General features: G+C 40.9%; 1 protein-coding gene across 1 annotated transcript in view; it reads left to right on the forward strand.

Moving 5' to 3' along the window:
* LONRF1 (LON peptidase N-terminal domain and ring finger 1) overlaps positions 1 to 21,155 on the forward strand; it is a 33,595-nt gene extending 12,440 nt beyond the window's left edge. Inside the window, exons 4-12 of the mRNA XM_058289809.1 lie at positions 1,370 to 1,519; positions 2,025 to 2,265; positions 2,364 to 2,460; positions 3,617 to 3,731; positions 6,731 to 6,852; positions 9,802 to 9,960; positions 10,068 to 10,230; positions 17,771 to 17,923; positions 19,852 to 21,155. Of these exons, the coding sequence (XP_058145792.1) occupies positions 1,370 to 1,519; positions 2,025 to 2,265; positions 2,364 to 2,460; positions 3,617 to 3,731; positions 6,731 to 6,852; positions 9,802 to 9,960; positions 10,068 to 10,230; positions 17,771 to 17,923; positions 19,852 to 20,010 (1,359 nt within the window). The 3' untranslated portion in view covers positions 20,011 to 21,155. The remainder of the gene's footprint in view (positions 1 to 1,369; positions 1,520 to 2,024; positions 2,266 to 2,363; positions 2,461 to 3,616; positions 3,732 to 6,730; positions 6,853 to 9,801; positions 9,961 to 10,067; positions 10,231 to 17,770; positions 17,924 to 19,851) is intronic.
* The last annotated feature ends 724 nt before the right edge of the window (positions 21,156 to 21,879 follow it).

Below are 21,879 nucleotides of genomic sequence, written 5' to 3' on the forward strand. Positions count from 1 at the left end.
CAGTCACGGTGCTCCCCTCGTCACCCTCCTACCATGCCACGGAATTTGTCACCTTCGTGACAAGTGCTTCTTACAGTGTGACTCTTTGTCCCCCTATTAGACTCTTGGGGGTGCATGTTAAACATAAAGATTCTGAGGCTCCACTGGAATCCTTTGGAATCAGAATCTGGAATTGGAGCATATTTTAACACGCACCAGGTGATTCTTACATACCCTGATCGAGAACTTAGAAATTTTGCTCAGGTTCCAAGTCCCTTTGAAGCCAGCCGTATTAATCCATCCTCTCTGAGGCTTGTTTGCTTGTACATTCTCACCCACTAATTACACTTACGTAAGTATTTACTATTGTGTGTCTTCTGACGGGTCTGTGTTTTTGACTGTTTCTTTGTCTTATTTCCCTGGTGAGATTTTAAACTTTTTAAGAGTTTATAATTTTGCATTTTCAGTGTTGCTGGACATTCTTATATTTTTGTAAATATCTGTTGGTTAATAAGGGCAGGTGAATACAAAACAACTCCTGTTTTGAAATATTTTGGTTTTCCCTAATTTGCTTTTGATCAATTATGGCATAATTTACGTATAGTAAAATGCCTGGATTTTTACAGATAACTGAGTTTTGAGACATGTATACACCCACATAACAGCATCCTGGTCATGATACAGCACATTTCCGTCACACTGGGATGTTCCCTGGTGTTCCTTTACCATAAGCCCCCCACCCCCACCTCCGCGGCAGCTACTGTTGTGATTTTTGTCACCGTAGAGTAGCTTTGTCTATCTAGCACTTCATATAAATGGAATCATACACTGTGTACTCTATTGTGTCTGTGTTTTTTCCCAACATAATATTTTGAGATGTATCCAGTGTTTTTTTTTCTCTTTTTATGGTTGACGAAGGATTCCATTGTATGAACATACCACAATCAGTGATATTCATAATAAATAGATAACCACCAAGTGATTCGTATTTGGTGGTTTCCAGTTTTTTACTGCTGTGAATAAATTGCCGAAGAACATACTTGCGTGGATATATGCTTTAATATCTCTTTGGAAAATACCCAGGAGTGGAATTGCTGGGTTAAGGAGTCTATAGGTCAGAAGAAATATAAAAGGATATACAGATTTTTAAGTGTTTGCTCAGTAAATGGAGTATGTCACATACCTTGGCTTTTTTTTTAAAACTTAACTAATCATTCTGGCAGTTCTGTTTACTGTATTACCTAACTTGTTCCTTCTCTGCCCACTCGAAATAACATCTGCTACAAACTTTCTAAAAATTCTTAAATACTAGGTAGTTAATGTATATTTTATTAAAATATTTAAAAAATATTTTGTGTTTTCCATTACTTCTATAATATTTCTGTTATAGATATTGTGTGATTTATTATCACCTGAAAATTTAAAAGAAGGCCTGAAGGAATCTTCCTGGAGTTCGTCACCATATATTAAAAACAAAGCTTTGGGAGTTCCTTCAGTAATGGAAGATTCTCTCTCTCCCACTGAGCTTGGCCCAAAGCAGGTAAGGAAGGCTAGAAGGAGACCGTGAGCTCAGTGTGTCTGTTTCTTTATAAGTTAAATAGCCACTCTCCTGCTATCAGGTGCACGAACTTGGGCTTTTAGCCTTGTCTTAACATGATTTCATCTTGATCCTTTTATTTTTACCTGAAAACCTTTTATGTAAAATTTTTGTTTGTTAATCACAATTTTAGGTCACCAGATTGTCAGTAAACTTTAGGTCTCTTAGAATATATAGAACATGGTGTTTTAGTTTTCTTAGAGTAGGAACACCTGTATCGGCATGACTGTTTAAATCTCATCATACCATAAGCCAGCTTCTTGACTGGAGCTGTACACGTCCTGGTGAAAACATTTACGTGCCAGGGTTTTGAAATTAAAACTTAGTGCTCTTCAAGTGACCATCCTAAGGCATTGAAATTTCATTTCAGTTTGGTTCTTGGCAAAGGCAATTTTCTGTTATTTAAAGTAAAGAAGTCTAGTTACCTTTGTTTATTTTATTTTTGTAGAATGAAGAAATACCAGAGGTTGCTTCAGAGCCTGTCAAAGGAAGCTTAAATCGCGCCCAGTCGGCACAGGCTATAAATTTGACAGAAATGCCTGCCCGAGAGGAGTGTTTGAAAAGAGTGGCCTCGGAACCGTTACTTACTGTTCAGGAGAAAGGTGCTCTGCTGAAAAGGAAGTTGTCTATTTTAGAACAGGACGTGATTGTCAATGAAGACGGAAGAAATAAGCTTAAAAAACAAGGAGGTAAACATTTTATTACACTCTGATGTAAAATAAATTTATTTACATAGATGGGCTTTCACATTTTTTCCTAAAGAAGAAAATCTCGTTTGTTTTAATAGAACCTCCCAGTGAAGTATGTACAATTTCGTTAGTTTATGATGACATCCCAGAAGAATTAATAGATGTCTCAGATTTTGAGTGTTCTCTCTGCATGAGGTAAGTATATAAAATTTTATAAAAGATGAAGTTGTATATAAATGTAAACAAAATGGAGCAATAGAGAAAGGCAATCATAGGCAATGTAAAGTGATAGAATACTGAACTAAAAATTCTAAAGAGGTGAATTTAGGCCCTTGGATGAATTACTTTTGTCTGAACTTCGGCTTTCCTCATCTAGAAAGTATCTGCACAGCCTGCCTACACTGCAGTGTTGAAGAAACAAATGGTTTAAATATAAAAAGAATCTGGGCAATTGTGAAGTATTATGAAAGTTGGGGATATTGTTCTTAGATTTGAGTAAGAACTCTAGTTAGGTGTTATAGAGATATGATTCTATCTTGTTTACATATTTTAGCCACAGAATCCTTTTTAAATAACATTGGAAAAAGATTTCCATTTTGTAGAATAATTCTAAAAGACTGATAGTTTTAAAACATTTTCAATTGAGATAAATTGTGGTAGAGTCAAAGGAGCACTTCCTGAAGAGCCCGGAGGCCTAGAGCTGGGGTTAAGCCAGGTGGTTTCTAAAGTACCTATGCATCTAACAACATTTCTGTGAAATGCAGAACTATTATGTTTCAGAAGATATTTATAATGTAAGTAAAAGTTAATTTTTCTGCAGTTTCATATTTAATATACTAGTGTATTCATATGATTATATTAGTATAATATACTGATAATAGAATTAAAATATAATTTCAAGCCTGATGTTTCTTTCGGGTCCCACTATAATATTTGTTAGATTATTCTTATTAATAGTTTTTATATAGTCAAGCTTTTATCAGCTTATTAAGAAAACCAATTTAAAGTATAAAACTAGACCATACAAAAGCTAATTGAAAGTTAGTAAGGCGGTTTCCCACGTTATTTGCTTTGTGCTAAGTCTTTGAAATCTGGTGTGTATTCTGCACTTGCTGCACCTCCCTTTGGACTCGCCAGGCGCCCGGGGGCTGTCACGTCAGCGCGGCCTAGGCCCTTGGCAGGACAGGATAAGCACAGTTATTGCTGCCCCTTCTTCCTGTCCTGCCTTCTGGAGCCCTCCCCCTGCCTCCTCTAAGTAGAGATCAGAGTTATGTTTCCACTATTGGTTTGTTCACGCGTTTCCAGCGGCTCGTTCGATATACCTACTAATATGTATTCTGGTTGATTTCAGGTTGTTTTTTGAGCCAGTAACAACCCCTTGTGGACATTCATTCTGTAAGAATTGTCTTGAGCGCTGTTTAGACCATACACCATATTGTCCCCTGTGCAAAGAAAGCTTAAAAGAGGTAAATATTTGTATATGCTTCTGTTGATCGGTCTTAAAATTTAGCAAAGTTGTTTGATTTCCTTTCAGCCACTGAAGGAGTGATTATTTCGGAATGAATTGCATCATATATGCTGAGGGATAAAAAAGGATATTGTTTTATTACCCAAATGCTAGTTTTGGAAGAAGTTGAAATAGGAGTGGAAGAAGAGAGCTCCTGGAAGTCAAGCCCCTCGTACCCCAGGCGGAGGCCGGCATCGAGCCTGGGCCATCGCCCTGCGCCTCTGGAACGGTGCTGCACAGTGGGACTTCCTGCGCTGATGGAATCGCTCTGTGTCCACGGGGTGCAGCATGCTGCAGCCACAGCGGGCTCCGAGGCCCTTGAGCTGGGACTGGTGCAGCTGAGGAACTGAGTATTTCATGTTGCTCAGTTTTAATTGAGATTCAGGTAGCTGCACGTGGCTAGCAGCTCCCACAGTGGACAGTGCAGCTGTAGAAAGTGACAGGCCGGAAGGGAGGGCAGCTTCCATCTCCCCTTCTAAGCCCAGGCAGCGATCTACGCTGATCGCCTATAACGGGAAGCTGGGGTTCAGGTGGGCTCTTCTGTTACTGATGGAAGGACAGACGAGCTTGAGCGGCGGAGACCTTGCAGGGTGAGGCGGCGCCTTACAGTTCTGAGCTGCAGGGGAAGGCTGGGCGAGACCAAGTGGTTTTACCCCTGGGGATGTCAGGACTGACGAGCACAGTGTCTTCCAAATAGGAATAAAAAATTAGCAAAGCCATTTTTTTAAATTAAATTTACATGGAGTGTTTTCTATATAGAAAACCCACCTCTGCACAGCTAGAAGATAGCACACGTGTATTATTACACATGATGTGCGTCTTACGGATCAAACTCGTATGTTAAGACACAGAACCATTTCCAGAACGTTCACTAGGTCGGGAAGCTTAGGATAAACTTATTAGGAATTTGTTAGTTGTGTTTTCAACTAATAGGCTCAGTGTTTTCAGGTCAGATACTCTGACTAGACTCTATTTCCTGTTTCCAGACTTTGTAGAGACTCTGTAGCATATTTATTTGGCTTCCCCCCCCCCCCAGATTAACAGTTTGATCCATTGCTTTAAGTTTAGAGATGTTCTCCTTAGAAAATGTCTGGAGTTTGAAGAAAAACATATTAAGCCTGTTACTTGAAAGTACAGCTAACATAATGTTTAAACATAAGTTTAGCCTAGGTCCCAACTTTGAAGAAGCTCTGTTTAATAACTTGTAAAATAAAATATATAACTAGAAAAATTAATTTGATATGCTCCATATACGGTTTTACACTTATCCTGCTTGTCATTTTATTTTGATCACTTTCATTTAAATATATTTTAAAGACAAGATTTTTATAGCCGCATAATATTCCCGTGATTTAATGTTTCCCTAATGTTTGGGCATCTAAACTGTTTTGTTCTTTCTCTTTTTATATACCATGCTCTAGTGAATATCATTTTAAATTAATGTATGTTTGTATCTTTGATTATTTATGTAGGATAAATTCCTGAATTACTAGATCAAAAGGCCATATATCATAAAGCTGTTAAAACCAGCTTACAAATTGCCTAGCCCTCCAGAAAAGTTACCACAAATTTAGATTCCTATCAGCAGTGTAAGAGAGGCCCTCTTTTTCCAGATTTAATACAGGAATATTATATTTTAAAACATCTTTATTAATTTAGTTAAAAATGGTTATGAGATTGCTTTTTCATGTCTGTAATTTGAATTATTTTATGATAAACTCTTAAATTATCTGTGTACATATTATGTACTCAAGGATACCCCTCTCAAATCTATAGCTCAGTGGTTCTCAGAGTGTGTTTCCCTGAACAGCTGTATCTTCAGGAAACTTGTTAAAAATGTAAATTCTCAGGCCCCACTTCAAACCCTCTAAGTCATAAACTCTGGGGTGGGCCCGGCAGTCTATATTTTAATGAACTCTAATTCATACGAAAGTTTGAAAAACACTACCAAAACCAATTTCTCTACCTCTCATATTTCTTAACCTGTTCTTCATTGGATAATGACAAAAGCCTGTTTTTGCTAGCTCTGCAGATTTCAGGATGACTTATCCTTTGTCTGCCAAGAGCTTCTCCTCATACTTTTATTAAATAAATACTTACTGGGCATTTCCTTTGTCCAGAGTTCTCTGCACACACTCTAACCTGGCCGCTGGTACTATGTAAAATTTAAATTACAGGGATTTCTACCCATGTACATATAATACAGTACAGGTCTGGTAAATGCCTCTTATGTGTAAAGGCAGTAAACGATACGGACTTTAGGGGGATGGAAAAACAATTTAGGAAAGCTTTATGAAAAAGGTAAAATTTAAGCCCGACCTTGAGGAATAAATAGGCTTTTCCTAAGCAGGGATGAAATAGTTGAATCTGTAGCAGTTGAATTAAAGAATGACAGAACTTTTCAGAGTTTTCAGGGAGTTGTGCGGATGTTCCATTTTATTTAGAGTGAGGGGGTGGATTGTGTGGGAAAAACAACCTCTTGATAAGAATCTGAGCGATAGTGACGGTGGTGAAAAGAAAATGGGAAAGAACTTCCACCAGAAGTGGGAACAAAGAAAAGGCAATAGTTTTGTCTTTCTTAAATAAGGTAAACTCATTGTTTTCTTTATTCCTTATCTTATTTTTATGTCTCAGTTGAATGACAGTTTCAGGTATCAGGTTCCCATGGAAATTGGCCTTTGGTGTGGGAAGTGGCTGCTAATAAAGGATTTGTGATCATAGCAAGAGATGAGTCTACACTCTGCTTGGTTCAGGTTGCACCCAGGTGTATTTAATGCCCTTCAGCAACAGCTCAGACAGTTTCACCTGTTGTGCATCAGCCATTACGATGGTCTCCCCACACTTGTTAAAAGAATTCAGGACTGACTATATCAATATGTAATCAAGGCTTTCATTTTCAAACTGTTATAATGCAGGGGAAAAAAAACTACTGGAATGTAAAATAATACTGTCTTTTAGTATCTAGCAGATAGGAGGTACTGTGTCACACAGCTGTTGGAAGAATTAATAGTGAAGTATCTGCCTGATGAGCTGTCTGAGAGAAAAAAATTATATGATGAAGAAACTGCTGAACTCTCACAGTAAGTTTCTTCTCAGAAAAATTAAATGATGAACCACTACTCTTTAAAGCAGTGAGGAGAAACCCCACAGCAGCTGGGCCCCGTCTTTAATTCACTTCACTCTAGTCGCAGACACATATTTAAGAAGTTATCAGTCAACGTCCCGTGTCCTCAACAGACGGGATTTTTAAAAGTTGATTTGGTAACATCCGATGTTCTGTAGGAAGTGGTGCCTCCGCTCCTTGCACTGATACAGGGCTTGGATGGGGGAGAGACTTCCTGTGGTGACACGAGGCAGTGCAGTTGGAATGAGGGAGGTGAGGCTGGTAAGGGTGTCCTGGTGGGCAGGGCGAAGAGGAGGAAGGCTGAGGGAGAACAGCTGGACAGGCAGGCGCTTTCAGTCACGGAGAGGGCTGGACGGGCAGGCGCTTTCAGGCAAAGGGAGGGCTGGACAGGCAGGCGCTTTCAGTCATGGAGAGGGCTGGACGGGCAGGCGCTTTCAGCCGAGGAGAGGGCTGGACGGGCAGGCGCTTTCAGCCGAGGAGAGGGCTGGACGGGCAGGCGCTTTCAGCCGAGGGGAGGGCTGGACGGGCAGGCGCTTTCAGGCAAGGGGAGGGCTGGATGGGCAGGCGCTTTCAGCTGAGGACAGGGCTGGATGGGCAGGCGCTTTCAGGCAAAGGGAGGGCTGGACGGGCAGGCGCTTTCAGCCGAGGAGAGGGCTGGATGGGCAGGTGCTTTCAGACGAGGGGAGGGCTGGATGGGCAGGTGCTTTCAGGCAAGGGGAGGGCTGGACGGGCAGGCGCTTTCAGGCAAGGGGAGGGCTGGACGGGCAGGCGCTTTCAGCCAAGGAGAGGGCTGGATGGGCAGGTGCTTTCGGGCAAAGAGAGGGCTGGACGGGCAGGTGCTTTCAGGCAAAGAGAGGGCTGGACGGGCAGGTGCTTTCAGCCGAGGAGAGGGCTGGATGGGCAGGTGCTTTCTGGCAAGGAGAGGGCTGGACGGGCAGGCGCTTTCAGGCAAGGAGAGGGCTGGATGGCAGGTGCTTTCAGCCAAGGAGAGGGCTGGACAGGCAGGTGGGACCTTGAGACCTGAGATTGACATTGGAGGGGACGTTTGGGGGCACCAGTCTTCAGTTAATGAAAATATTGACTGATAGGATTGTGTTAGTATCAAGAAGGTGAAACACCCGAATCATTAAGAGGTAGCTTTGGGGTTTAATGGTGCACATCCTAATTTGAGGACATAATGGCTCATCAGGGCTGGAAGGGTTGGGCCTGATTTTTTGTGCTGTGTACATCTTTCTCTCTCGTACTTTTCTTCTCTCTTTCTCTTTCAAACCTGTCACTTGGGTCTCTCAGTTTCTTTCTTAGGTTTTAATTTCTTAACTCTTTTTTTTTTTTTTTCAACTTTCTTACTCAACTGTTTTTACTCAACATGCTAAAGAACAAAACTGAAATTTTCCTATGATGTTTTATTTAACGTTTTGTTCCCATTATTTTTCAAAATATAAACTGAACCTTTTATGTTTCTTACTTTTCTAAGAGAAAATTAATGTGTAGACTTGTCTTTTTCACTATGTAGAAATTGCCCATCACCTGTCTTCTGTTGGCTAGTGACCTTGAATAAAAGGAAGATTTCCCATCTTTATTTTATAGAACTTGATATTGATTTGTCTTCTCATAGAATTGATATTTTATTATGTAGTTTTATGTAATATTATTGATAGAAAATATTCTGGTGTGAGAATTATGAACCTTTTTGGCCAGCACTGAAAAAAAGCTAGATAAAAGAAAGCCTCAGCTATCCTTTTGAAAACCTAAACACAGTGCTGCAGCCTTACCCCCTGCCCCCCAGAAGAGTGGTGTAAGTGAACAGCAGATGCAGTAGTGAAACCTGGCAGCTGAGAACGGTGGAGAGAATCCCGCGGGTCTGCTGCTTACACACGCGGTTGTTGCTTTTAGGACCTTATCCTTCTTTCCTTCATTTTCACCTTTGCCAATCCGATAATGAAAAATGTTATGTTATTTTAATTATCTGAAAAAATGTTACATCATTGATTTACCCATGTTTTGGTAATGAGTTTGAAAATTTTTTATTTTATTTTTTTAATTACCTTTTTTTGAAGTTACTAGATCACACAAAACGTTATATTAAAAAACATAAGAGGTTCCCACTCAACTCCCCACCCCCATCATTTTTTTAAATTTTATTTTTTGAAGATACATAGATCACAAAAAATATTACATTAAAAAATATAAGAGGTTCCCATATATCCCCCACTGCCCTCCCCCCCCTCCTCCCACATCAACAGCCTCTTTCATCACTGTGGCACATTCATTGCATTTGGTGAACACTGCTGCACCACATGGATAATAGTTAACATTGTAGTTTACACTCTCCCCCAGTCATTCGGTGGGTTATTGCAGGATTTATAATATCCAGCATCTGTCCCTGCAGTAATGCCTAAGAATTTTGGGGAGAGGTTGTTTAAGAATTTTAAATACTTTCCTTTTTTGTCTATTGTGGAAACTCATTTTGTTCTTAATGTTGTCTAAGAGTAGCGAAGAATGCTTTATAGATAAAGGATGTTATAACCCTATCAGTCACATTTTACAAATATTTTTATTTGTACAAATTTTACATTTGTACAGATATTTCTGCAAAATTTTAAACAGGTTTTTAATATTAAAATGTTAACTTTTAGTTGATTACTTTTTGATTCATAAATACTTAACTCTATGATTACCTGATATCTCAAAATTCAAATTCACCCTTAAAACTAAGAGGATCACAAACTAATACTTAGTATTACTGTTACAGCAATATTAGTTTTAAAAAGGCGGTGATAATTCTTATTCTTGTCAAGAATAATTACCTTATTTAGAAACTGTTTTATATAAATTCATTACTATTACAAATTTTGTTTTGTTGTATGTGTGTTCCGATATATAATGAAACTTTTTTGTTCTTCAGCTTGACCAAGAATGTTCCAATATTTGTTTGCACTATGGCCTATCCCACTGTGCCTTGCCCTCTTCATGTATTTGAGCCAAGATACAGACTGATGATTCGAAGAAGTATACAGACTGGAACTAAACAGTTCGGGATGTGTGTCAGTGACACGCAAAATAGGTATGTTTTTGCACATGGAAATACGTTAAAACTTTCATTGAATGTGGTTGAGAACCTGCCTGTGTGTGCTTCAGCTATAATACTAATCAGATTTTTAAAAATTTTAGTTTTGCAGATTTCGGTTGTATGTTACAAATTAGAAATGTACATTTCTTACCCGATGGAAGGTCTGTGGTTGACACAGTTGGAGGACAGCGGTTTAGAGTTTTAACAAGAGGAATGAAGGATGGATATTGCACTGCAGATATTGAATATCTGGAAGATGTGAAGGTATTCAAAAGTGTTCTTTTCCAGGACGCTTTGGTCTACTTTGTCCCTGAGATCAGTAAAGGCATGTGTTTTCTGGGCACATGATCTGGCTCTCCCTGTTGGAAACCCTTATCACTGCCACTTAGGAGAATCAGCTCCAAGTTACCTTTTTCTTACCTTGCTCTTAAATCACTGTGCTTTCCAAGAGAACTTGGGAGATGAACCCTGGCTCCCTCATTTCTACGGGCTCAGCAGCCAGCCCCATACCTGAAATGTACGTGTCTTTGTATGCAAGCACATGTGTTTATAACGTATGGTAGCCACTGAACCAAAGCAGTTGATTGAATTAGACTTGCTACCCATTTAAATTTGAAAGGTTGCTAATCCCCGTCCTCTTATTGAATTTATAAGTAATCAAAGCTAATGTAATTAGTAGATTGAAATTTAACATAAAGGTGAAAAGAAAAAAGTAAGAATGGTTCTTGTATACTGTTCCTGTACCTCCAGTAATCTTAACGATAAGCAGTGTTCATTCTCTGGGTAGCACAGGTAAAGTACCAGCAGGACTCTTAATGGTGATAACTTGCTGGGTAGGGTTATTTTATTGTGATAGTTCTTAGATAGAGTTAATGCAACCCTTTGGATATTTCTAGTGCCTGACTTATATGCAATTAGTTTAGATATCAGGAAAATGACTTATTTTGATAACTCCAAATTACACATAAGCTCTTTTGAAAAAGCATTATAAAAGTATAGATCTTCTACTCCTTCTCATTCATTTCAGTGAACATTTATTGAACGTCTCTTGACATTAGGCATTTTCACAAACATTAACTCATTGAATCCTCACAGTTCTATGCAGTAGTTAACATATGAGGAAAATAAGATTCAGAGGTGTTACATAATCAGCTTAAGGTCCTATAGATTATGCATAATGGAAATATGACCTGAAGCCAACTTCTGACTCTAGGTTCTGTGTTTTATCATCATCATACCATATGACCTCTCTGCTGATAAACTTTACTAATCTGATATTGCCTGTTCTATCTTCTTATAAAGATGTGATGGGGGTTCTGTGCTTTGCACAATAGGCCAAAAGTACTGGGTGACTTGAAATTTTGAGTTGATTGATATAGTTTGTAGGAAGACAAGCTTGGTAAATGGAATCATTTGTTAAAGGCAATATTCTTTAAACTGATAACCCTAATTTAGTTTTATGTAAATTCATATCATATATTGGGTTTGATTACAAAATCTCTTGGGCATGTAGCTAAACATATGACAGTTTATAAACATATATGATAATAGGATAAGATATTGGAAAGCAGTATGGATTCATTGTTTAGAAAAGTGAATTCTCTATGTCTTCATAATCCTAGGAATGTCTGGTAATTTTTCCTCATCATCATTTCCTCATCTATATAATGATTTTCTTTTCCATTCTTGAAAATCAACTCAAATTTGTTTTTTGTTTTTGTTTTTAATTTTTAAAGAAGTTTTAGATTACAGAAAAGTTACATAGAAAATATAGGGGATTCCCATATACCTCACTGCCTCCCTTCTGATTGAGAGGGGGCTGGTTCCATGGGGCAGATGGATAGAACTGTCATGCTGTAGTTGTAGATACTCTGTTTTTGGGAATGGAGGTCCATCATCATTTTGTTAGTTGTCCTGGACTAATCTGATGAACTGGAGAGTAGGTGTTAGCCACAACTCTGCTGAGATTCAAGGCTCAACTGGCATATTAACGGACTGAAGAGTTAAATCTCTGGGACATATATTTAATGGGTAGAGTGCTAGTTGTAGGTTCAAATAAATGGGGCAGAAAAACCATGTGTAGGGGAATTATAAATGAGTCTAATTCTGATACATTGGGGGAGATGGGTTATCATGCATTCCCCAGGTAAGACCTACCAACGGAATGCTGATTTCCTGGACTTGTCTGCCCTGGCCTGTAGTGTCTAGATGTCTCCAGAGCCCTCAGGAGCCCCCTGCTTGAGTCATTGTTTACTGTGGCAGTCATTGAGATCTTCCCAAGACATGCATAAGTATAACCTCTGGAATGACCTCCTGACTCACTTTGAAATCTCTTAGCTGCAGAAACTCTTTTGTATTTAATATTTCTCCCTTTTGGTCAGGGTTTTTTCCCAAATGCATTGCTAGTTGGCTCTTGGTAATAATAATCCCTTGGTGCCAGGGAGGACTGTTCCCAGGAGTCATGTCCCATACCAGGGGGATGGCAGTGAGCCTATATACTGAGTTTGGCTTAGAGAGAGGCCACATTTGAGTAACAAGGAAGCTTTCAGGAGGTAACTCTTAGGCAAAATATATAACTAGGCGAAGTTTCAATTTTACAAGAATAAGGTTCATAAATCAAACATTAATATCAGGAGCCTGACATATCAATCTGTCCTCTTTCACTAGGCATTGCCTGTCTACTGTAGAGATTCTTGACACTCTATAAGAGAATGTAGCAGGACTACCCGGGATGGGAATTTAAGATTTTGTTGGTTAGTGTGCGAATCTCCAGCACTGAGATAACACCCCATGACCACATTCATATCCCACGGAGGTATGCCCTGGGTACATCCTTACCCACACATCCCCCCACCACTGACATCTGGCACCAGTGATCCTCTCCTGCCATAGTTGTAACTTTCTGTAATCTAAAACCTCCCCAAAAGCAAAGTCAAAAATTTTTTTCTTGCATTGTGCCTTTCATCTCCTTTATTAATGCTCTTTTCATCAATAAAAGCAGTTTTATTGAGCTATAGTCACACAATTCAGTTCATCCAAACTGTACAATCAGTGGTATATTAGACAGCCAAAGGAGTGCTTATGCAAAATACCAGAAATTGGTTGGTTTTTATAAAGGGTATTTATGTGGGGTAGGAGCTTACAGATATCAGGCCATAGAGCATAAGTTAGTTCCCTCACCAAAGTATATTTTCACGTGTTGGAGCAAGATGGCTGCTGATATCTGTGAGGGTTCAGGCTTCCTGGGTTCCTCTGGGCTCAGCTTCTCTGTTTTCTCCACAAGGTCAGCTATAGACTATGTGACTCTCTAGACTTTGCCTCGCTCCACAAGGTCACTTGGTGACTATCAGGTGAAGAGCTCTGTCTCTCTCCCTGGGGCTCCAGCTTCAGCATCAAAGTCCAACATTAAAACTCCAACATTAAAAGCCCCTTAACTCTGTCCTCTGCAATGCCTTTTATCTGTGAATCCCCACCCACCAAAGAGTGGGAACTCAGCACCTTACTGGCACAAGAAGTTTACATAATTACTTAAACAACCCAAGCGAGGGTCTATTTCTGAACTCTGAATTTGATTGCATTGATCAATATATTTATCTTTATGACAGTACCATGCTGTTTTGACCACTGTAGCTTTGTAATATGCTTTCAAGTTAGGAAGTGTGAGTCCTACAACTTGGTTCTTTTTTTAAGATGTTTTTGACTATTCAAGGCCCCTTACCCTTCACACTAATTTGATAATTAGTTTTCCCATTTCTGAAAATTAGGCTGTTGGAATTTTGATTAGGGGATTGGATGGAATCTGTAAAATCATTTTGGGTAGAATTGAGAGCGTTAGCGATATTGAGTTTTCTAATCTATGAACATGGAATATCCTTCCATTTATTTAGGTCTTATTTGATTTCTTTTAGCATGTTTTATATTTTTCTGTGTACAGATCTTTTATATCCTTGGTTAAATTTATTTCTAGATATTTGGTTCTTGTACTTGCTATTGTAAACAATTTATTTCTTGATTTCCTCTTCAGAATGCTCATTACTAGTGTATAGAAACACTACTGATTTTTTGCATGTTGATTTTATATCCCACCACTTTGCTAAACTCATTTATTGGTTCTGCTAGCATGGTTGGAGATTTTTTGGTACTTTCTATATATAGGATCATGTCATCTACAAATAGGTGGAAGTTTTACTTCCTCCTTTTCAATTCTAATGCCTTTTGATACTGTATTCAATTTTTCCCCATTCTTTTCTTTTTCTCTTGTCTTTTCAAGTTCTGATGCTTTTGTTCTCCAGTTCACTTATTTTGCCTTCAGCCAATTCAAATCTGCTATCATATGCCTCTAATGTATTTTTCTTCCTCCGTGTCTACATCCTTTCTTTTTTTTTCCTTCTCATTATTAAGTTTGTCTTCACATACGTTTTAGATCACAATAATTCACATATACAATATTTGGTACTCCCACATATCCAGCATCAAACTCTTTGTCCCTTCCCAAACAATGATCTTTTTACATGTTCATATTACATTTGTTGCAGCTGATGTACAGATATTGAAACAATAGCTTTCAAACATGGTTCCATTTGGATTTACATTATGGTTTATATTTTAGACTATACAGTTTTCTAAATTTTAGAATTTTTAGTTATCTTATGTTTTACATTATAGTTTGCATTTTAGCCTATAGACTTTTATACATTTTTGATGTAGTTTAACATGTCCTATATCCATCGTTGCATGATCTTGTGGAACACTTCCATTGCCCCACAGTTACACTGATTTCATCTATTCAACACCTCTTTCCCCCTCCCCTCAGGGCCCACCATGACAATCAATCTTCATTACTTGAAGGACCATATTCAGAGATACTTGCAACAAAGTTGAGGGCTTGACATACTTGACTGCTCTAACCCATTGGGAGCCACCACTTCTCTCGAGAGATACAAGTCCCTCTATTTGAGAACCTCAGTCCTCCCCAGGATGTAGGTATATCTTCGCTCTCATTGTATGGGTCTCCACCCAATGATATAACCCACAATGACAAAATGAGCACTCACACACTCCCTAGAAGCCTGCCCTGTGTCAGATTCTCACCCTTAAGCATCTTAAACAGGTAATCTTCCATATTATATTTTCTAAAGCGTTTTGTCTACATTATAATTTCAACCACATATGTTCCCTCCCCCCTCCCCCCAATTTTTTGGGCCATCAGAGATGGTCTAATGTATTTTTAATCTCATCTACTGTGTCTTTCATTCCTATAAGCTATTACTCTTCTTTGCAGGCTTTCAAATTGTTCTTTATGCTCACAAAGTGTCATCTTAATATCCTTTTATCTCTTTAGTCATATCTTCCTTCAACTCCTTGAATAGATTTAGGATATTTGTGTGAACACCATTGATTAATTTTCTTAAATTCTGTGTCTCATCAGGATTCTTAGTTTGTTCTTTTGGCTGGGCAGTATCTTCCTGTTTCTTAGGATGGCTTGGTAATTTTTTTGCAGATCTCTAGACATTATGTTGGTGATTTACTCTGTTGGTCAGTTTCTGTCTTGCCTACTGGTTTGTTTCACAACTCCTCTTTGATTTTTGGTTCAGTTATTTCTAAAACTTTCAGACTGTCCTGTTTAAGTTATCAGAACTGGGCCAGGGACCCCTCATGAGGTGTAGACCAGATCAGCCTGGCCTGGGAAAGGAACCGGAGACAGGGCTTGTCTTTCTTCACTTCCCTGGGGGGCCAGCAGATGGTGCACTTCGGCAAACCTTTCCTCGTAGATGGCTCTTTGAATTTCTGCTGACTGGATTTTCCAAGACATTGACTCAAAGCTGGGCTATGCTATTTAAGCTTCCTGAAGAGAAACCACACTCAGTTCTTCACCTCACCCTCCCTGGGGACGAATATGTCCCTTCCCCACACCTCTGGCCGCTCAGCTGCAGGCTTTACAGAGGCTGTTGGCCTCAAGGGTGGGGGAATGGGCAGCGTTCCTAGTCGTTGGGGCTGGTAACTTAGTTTTCCTTTTGGCCTCTTGTCTCTCTCTCCCCAGTCCCGCCTGGACAATGCATTCGGCATGTCACTGGTCTGCAGATCTCCAAAGCAGTTCCCTTGGACCACTTCTGCCCTTTCTCCCCAGGCTTGCAAGAGAGCTGCACGCTGCCTGACCGTCCCTGAGGCGGTCTTCCTGGAACTTCTCTTTCTTCATTTTAAATATCAGCATTTAGGGCTATAAATTTCCCTCTCAGCGCTGTCTTTGCTGCATCCCCCTAAGTTTTGATTTGTTGTGTTCTTGTTTCCATTTGTCGCAAGACGTCTACTGATTTCTCTTGGTATTTCTTCTTTGACGCACGGATTGTAAGAATGTGCTGTTTAACCTCCATACGTTTGTGAATCTTCCAGTTCTCCATCTGTCATTGACTTCCAACTTCTTTCCTCTATGGTCAGAGAAAGTGCTTTGTATAATTTCAGTCTTTTTAAACTTACTGAGACTTGTTTGTGACCCAACATGTGTTCTGTCTATCCTGGTGAATGATCCATGAGCACTTGAGAAGAGTGTAGATCCTGCTGTTTTGGGGTGCAGTGTTCTGTTCAAATTCATTTTTAATATCAAATCCCTTTTTTGCCCTTTATTGTAGTAATTCCATGCTCTTCCAATTAAATTTTAAATTCTGTTGTATTATTGCAGTAAGGTTTGTTAACAGATTGCTCTTTAAATTTCTGCCTACTTCTTAACCAGCTCTTGCTTCATCCCAGCCTCTTTTTAAAAAAATCTTTCCTTATTTTTTAGAGCCCATGCTTTGGTTCCTTGAATTTTGTGAGAGTGCAGAGCACATGCTTTTTAAATTTTAGTTTTACTTTCCATCTCAAATCTTTCAAAAGTAAAAAGTACGTTCTTTTCTCTCTTGTGTGCTAAATCTTACCTTTTATGTTTCAAGATGTTTTCAGAGTCCCTTTGTTGTTTTCTGTTTAGTCATCTTGAGGTATGAAAGGCTGAGTCAGGCCTGGCATTTATCCCAATGAGTATAATGTACGTGAAGCAGAACACTGCCTGGCACATAGTAAGTGGGGTGATAGTGTTTGTTAAAGAAATCAGTGTATGTTGGAGGGGTTAATTTTAGATCTGCCCACCTGTTATTCTATGAGAATACTCCTCGTAGGTCTTAGGCTGGAAGGTTGAAGCACTTAAGCGTGCATTCACAGTTTGGTGATCCAGTAGTCTTAAGGCTACAGAGAGACCTGGAGGTAGCCACAGCTCTACAGCAGAAGGTCAGCATTGGATAGTTTTTCTATTTCTTGATAGGCTACGAAGTATTTCATAACATGTTTTTGTTTTTTCCCAGTTGCCTGGTAAAACGTGTCATTATGCCTCGTCCCCATCTGTTAACTACCTTCTGCATATCATCTGCATCCCCCCCCCCTTCCCTTTCTTGTAGCAACTTGGCCTTTTAGTTCCACTGATTTCAAAAGCCATTGATGCATGAAGACAAGAGAAACTCCAAATTCATGCTGATGTATGTGCCAGGACTTACAGTCAACCTCACCCCTCCCACTCAGAGGCTGTGGCCGGGGTTCTCTAGAATTGTGCTGCCAACTCAGGAGCGGGAGGCAGTGCCCAGAGCCTGCCGTCTTTAGCCTGGCTCCACAGGCACTATGTAACGCCGAAGTATGGCATCTGTAGCATAAGGATGATGCGAACAGTCGAGCTCGGAAGAAGGCATTCCCCTGTTTTTCTGATCCCCTTCATCTCTGTAGGGTTGGTACTATGGAGAGGGAGATGAGACACAGAAATCTTACCGGCTAATGTTGTTTCCAGGTTGAGAATGAGGATGAGATCAAGGACCTCAGAGCGCTTCACGATTTAGTTTATTCTCAAGCCTGCAGCTGGTTCCAGAATTTAAGAGACAAATTTCGAAGCCAAATTCTTCAGCACTTTGGATCAATGCCTGAGAGAGAAGAAAATCTTCAGGTATGAAAGCTTTACTACTGCTCCAGAAAGTCTAAGGCATTTTTCGAAAACCCAAATGAGCAGAATTTTTCATTTCCCTTAGCACAGCCTTTCCTCCGAAGCCCCTGCCTTTAAAATCATGACCAGTTTTTCTAGGGCAGTGGTATCTACGACTCTACTCTGTGTAAGGCAGGGATGGGAATAAGAATTAGCGGGGATGCCTAGGGAGTGAGTGCCAGAGGGGAGAGAATTCTTAACTGAGAGAAAGGAGAAGGAATTAAAAATGGGACGTTGGATCGTCTAGAAAATTGTAACTACAAGACAGCTGTGCCTTCCAGCCAGCCGTTGCTGTTACCCAGCATACAGAGAACTCAACATTGCTTTCCCATCTCCTCCAAGTGCCAGGTCAGGCTTTGCCTCTTATTACCCAGTCCTTTCTGTTACTAATATTATAAAAGTTAGAATTTGGCCAGGAACACAAAAGCAGCCGTCCGTGTGTTCCAGGAATGCAGGGTCTCCTGTGGGACTTAGAGCTGGACGGGTGAAGGTCAGGGGCCAGCCTGGAGCAGCAGGGCTGGGTAGTTCTCAGGCACCTGGGTGCAGCTGCTGAAGTGGTGAGCCCACGTGGGCGTCTCAGGCCGTGGCCGGAAGCAGGTGCGTCCCGGCAGCTGTGAGGCGCCCGTGAACCTGGCTTCTGCCCGTGCTTCCGTTGGCTGCGGTCTCCAGAGCATGATGGCAGCTTCCCGTCGAACCTCCGCATCTCCCAGGAGGCATCTCGTTGGCAGAGTCTGAACTGTGTGGGGAAGGGCGTCTCAGAGATTTAGTTCCTGGCTTCTCTACAAGGCGGAGCTGTGGAAGAGACGCCGAGTTGAGAGCAGAGTGCTCCAGTGTAGCAGGAGCTTATGGAAATCCACACTGCTGTCACAGTCCCTTTTGTCACTCAGAAACTTCATGTTTCAGCTTCAAGGAAGGGCAGTTCAGTGTACGGTAGAGGTGGCTGAACAGACGCCTTCATTTAAATGCCCGGCTTTCCACTTGCCGGGAGTCAGCCCTCACCCCATCAGGGGCTTCTTTGCTGGAGGCACGCTTGTTTTTCAACAGAATTGGAAGTTGAGGCTTTTTTTCTATTTTTTCCCTTGGAGTCTACAATTTTTAAAATAGCCTTTTAAGTGTCAGTTAACTTCTCATAATGCTTAAATCTGTATTTTAAGACAGTAGTTCTTAATTAGGCAATTTTGCCACCACAGGACATTAGGAAATATCTGGGGACATTTTGGGGTGTTGCAGCTGGGGAGGTGCTGCTGGCATCTAGTGGGCAGGGTCAGTGCCGCTGGACGAGCTGGCATCTAGTGGGAAGGGGCCAGATGGTGCCACTGGACGAACTGGCATCTAGCGGGCAGGGGTCAGTGCTGCTGGAGGAGCTGGCATCTAGCGGGCAGGGGCCAGATGGTGCTGCTGGACGAGCTGGCATCTGGAGGGCAGGGGCCAGATGGTGCCACTGGGCGTGCTGGCATCTAGTGGGCAGGGTCAGTGCCCCTGGACGAGCTGGCATCTAGTGGGCAGGGGCCAGACGGTGCTGCTGGACGAGCTGTCCCAGCACAGGACAGCCCCCACAAAGAGCCAGTAGCCCCAAGGTGCCAGCAGCACTGAGTCTGAGCAAACCTGTGAAGGGAAAAAAACCTGCTGGCTCCAGAGGCAGGTCGGGGTTGGAGTCGTGGCTTTCCCAAGTAGGAACTGAGAGATTTTGGACAACTTGCGATGCGTTTCCGAGCTTCCATTTCCTCGTCTTACGTGGGCACAAGGAGAACCTTCACGTGACGGTCAGGAGAAGCCGCGGTGGGGCCTGACACGTGGGAACGTGCTCAAGCAGCAGGAGCTCCTGGTGGTTTGTGGCTGCGCTGTCCTTAAATGCCTGTCGCCGTGACCCTGTCGCTGCTCGTGTCTTTCAGGCAGCGCCGAGTGGACCCGCCTGGTGCTGGTGGCTGCTCGCAGTCCTGCCCGTGGACCCCCGCTACCAGCTGTCGGTGTTGTCCATGAAGTCTCTGAAGGAGCGGCTGACGAAGATACAGCACATCCTGACCTATTTTTCCAGAGACCAATCTAAGTGATTGAGGGCCAGGCTCTGCCTTTCAAGTGACTCTCATCTGGCTCTGCTGACAACCAGATTGTCCGCTGCCTTTGCCCATCTAGTGCTGGTTGAGAAACGTAAAGACACTGCTCTACCTTCTTCCACCTCCTGAATCCCGTGGTTCTTCAGACGAATACCTTCAAGAGGATTTAGACCGCTAAGAACCTGCACTGAACGCGTGGTGAACCTCTCCGTTGTGATGACGTTGCACTATGTACCATATTCGAAGATGAAACGACAGCGCTGTGTCTGTGGCGTGTGCGTGAGAGAGAGACAGACTGTGTGTGTGCGTGCGCGCGCGTGTGGGTAGCGTGTGTGCATTTTCTCTGGCTTTAAAATTTTAAAAGAAAAAAAAAAAGCCATAGAGAGCAGAACTTGCCAAGGGTCAGTGACTGCCCAAGTTTACAACGGTAGCGATACGAGTCTTTGCAAATCGAGTTAGCCTCAGAGTTACCTGTCCTCATGCTTACACTTGCACAAGTGTGTAAGCTACGGTGTGGTTGGCAAGCCTGCTCTTGCTCAGCTGTCTTGACCATGGCACTTGACACAGTTCTTACTAGGTAAATACTTGCATCCCAGTGGCCAAGACATGGGACGCAGGACCTCGAGCCAGTTTTCAGGAACAGTCGCAAACCTGACGTGGTACTGTGTATCTATTCATAAACACTTAAAACTGTGAAAATATGGTTTACATCTAATTGTACATAAACGCAAATGCAGAACTCAGTTCAGTACCAGTTGGTTTGTATATTTTAGGGGCTTTTCACATTAAATGCCCGTCTCTGTAATTTATAGTTTGACATGATGTATTTGTTTAAAAAAAAAAAAAAAAAAGGTAGTATAAGCCCATTAAGGATTTGAGGGAAGAGAAGAAGCTTAATATAGAACTAAGCTTTTACAGTTTGTTTTTTAAATTCTTGTCTTGGTGCAAATGTTAGTTATGCCTTATTCATATAACAATTAGATCACCATGCTGCCCTAGATAACTTTTGTAATTATTTGTTGCAAACTTGTGACTGTCCTTATTAGCTTTCTTTTATGTAAGTCATTTGTAAAAGTTTCTTAAAAATTTTGCCTTTGCTTATTTAATTTTGAATAAAAGCTAAATTCATAATTTTTAAAAAATTTTAGGTCATGTAAAAAGAGTATCTAAGGAACAAATTGTATATGGTAAAGAACACACGCATTTTGCCTACTATTTTATGACATGAGACATAGACTGTAGTTCTCAAAATGTTATTTTTTGCCCAAAGAATGCAGTGTCTGAAGGAGCTTTAGGCCTAGAACCATCCTCCAAAGCACTTGTTTTCGACCTTTCTCTTGCATACACGCCACCCCCATTTGCAACTCTTTGGTTATACTAAGTTGACCATTTCTGCCCCCATATCCTCAGCTAAGATTTTCATAAATCATTTTTTAGTATCAAATGTTATTTTAAAAGGATATTCATAAATGACTCCCTGGAGGGCCCTTCCTCACACCCACAGTTGTGCCAGTTGAGAATCTTTTCAACAGTCTACAGAAAACATTGCCCAAAGAATGGCCAGTTCCCCCCACATGCCTTCCTTATCAATAGTCTCTGAAGTGTCACATTAAGCTTTCTTGTAATAAAAAGCTAATTTCTGTTAAAAAGTGACTTGGTAGTATAAAGTTATAGTTCTCTCTAAATCTCGAAGTATGTATATTAGCGGAAGTGTAGTTCTAAATATGTATCAGATGATAGAGGTTTAGTGTTTAAGCCACATCCCAGATAAGCAAACATACACGAATGCTAAGTGGTTCATACACACATGCTTTCTCGTATATATAGAGACAAACACATACTAATGGGCATTTATGGGCCTTATTT

The sequence above is a fragment of the Dasypus novemcinctus genome, chromosome 29 (assembly GCF_030445035.2).
Source record: "Dasypus novemcinctus isolate mDasNov1 chromosome 29, mDasNov1.1.hap2, whole genome shotgun sequence".
In the NCBI taxonomy this organism is placed as follows: domain Eukaryota; kingdom Metazoa; phylum Chordata; class Mammalia; order Cingulata; family Dasypodidae; genus Dasypus; species Dasypus novemcinctus.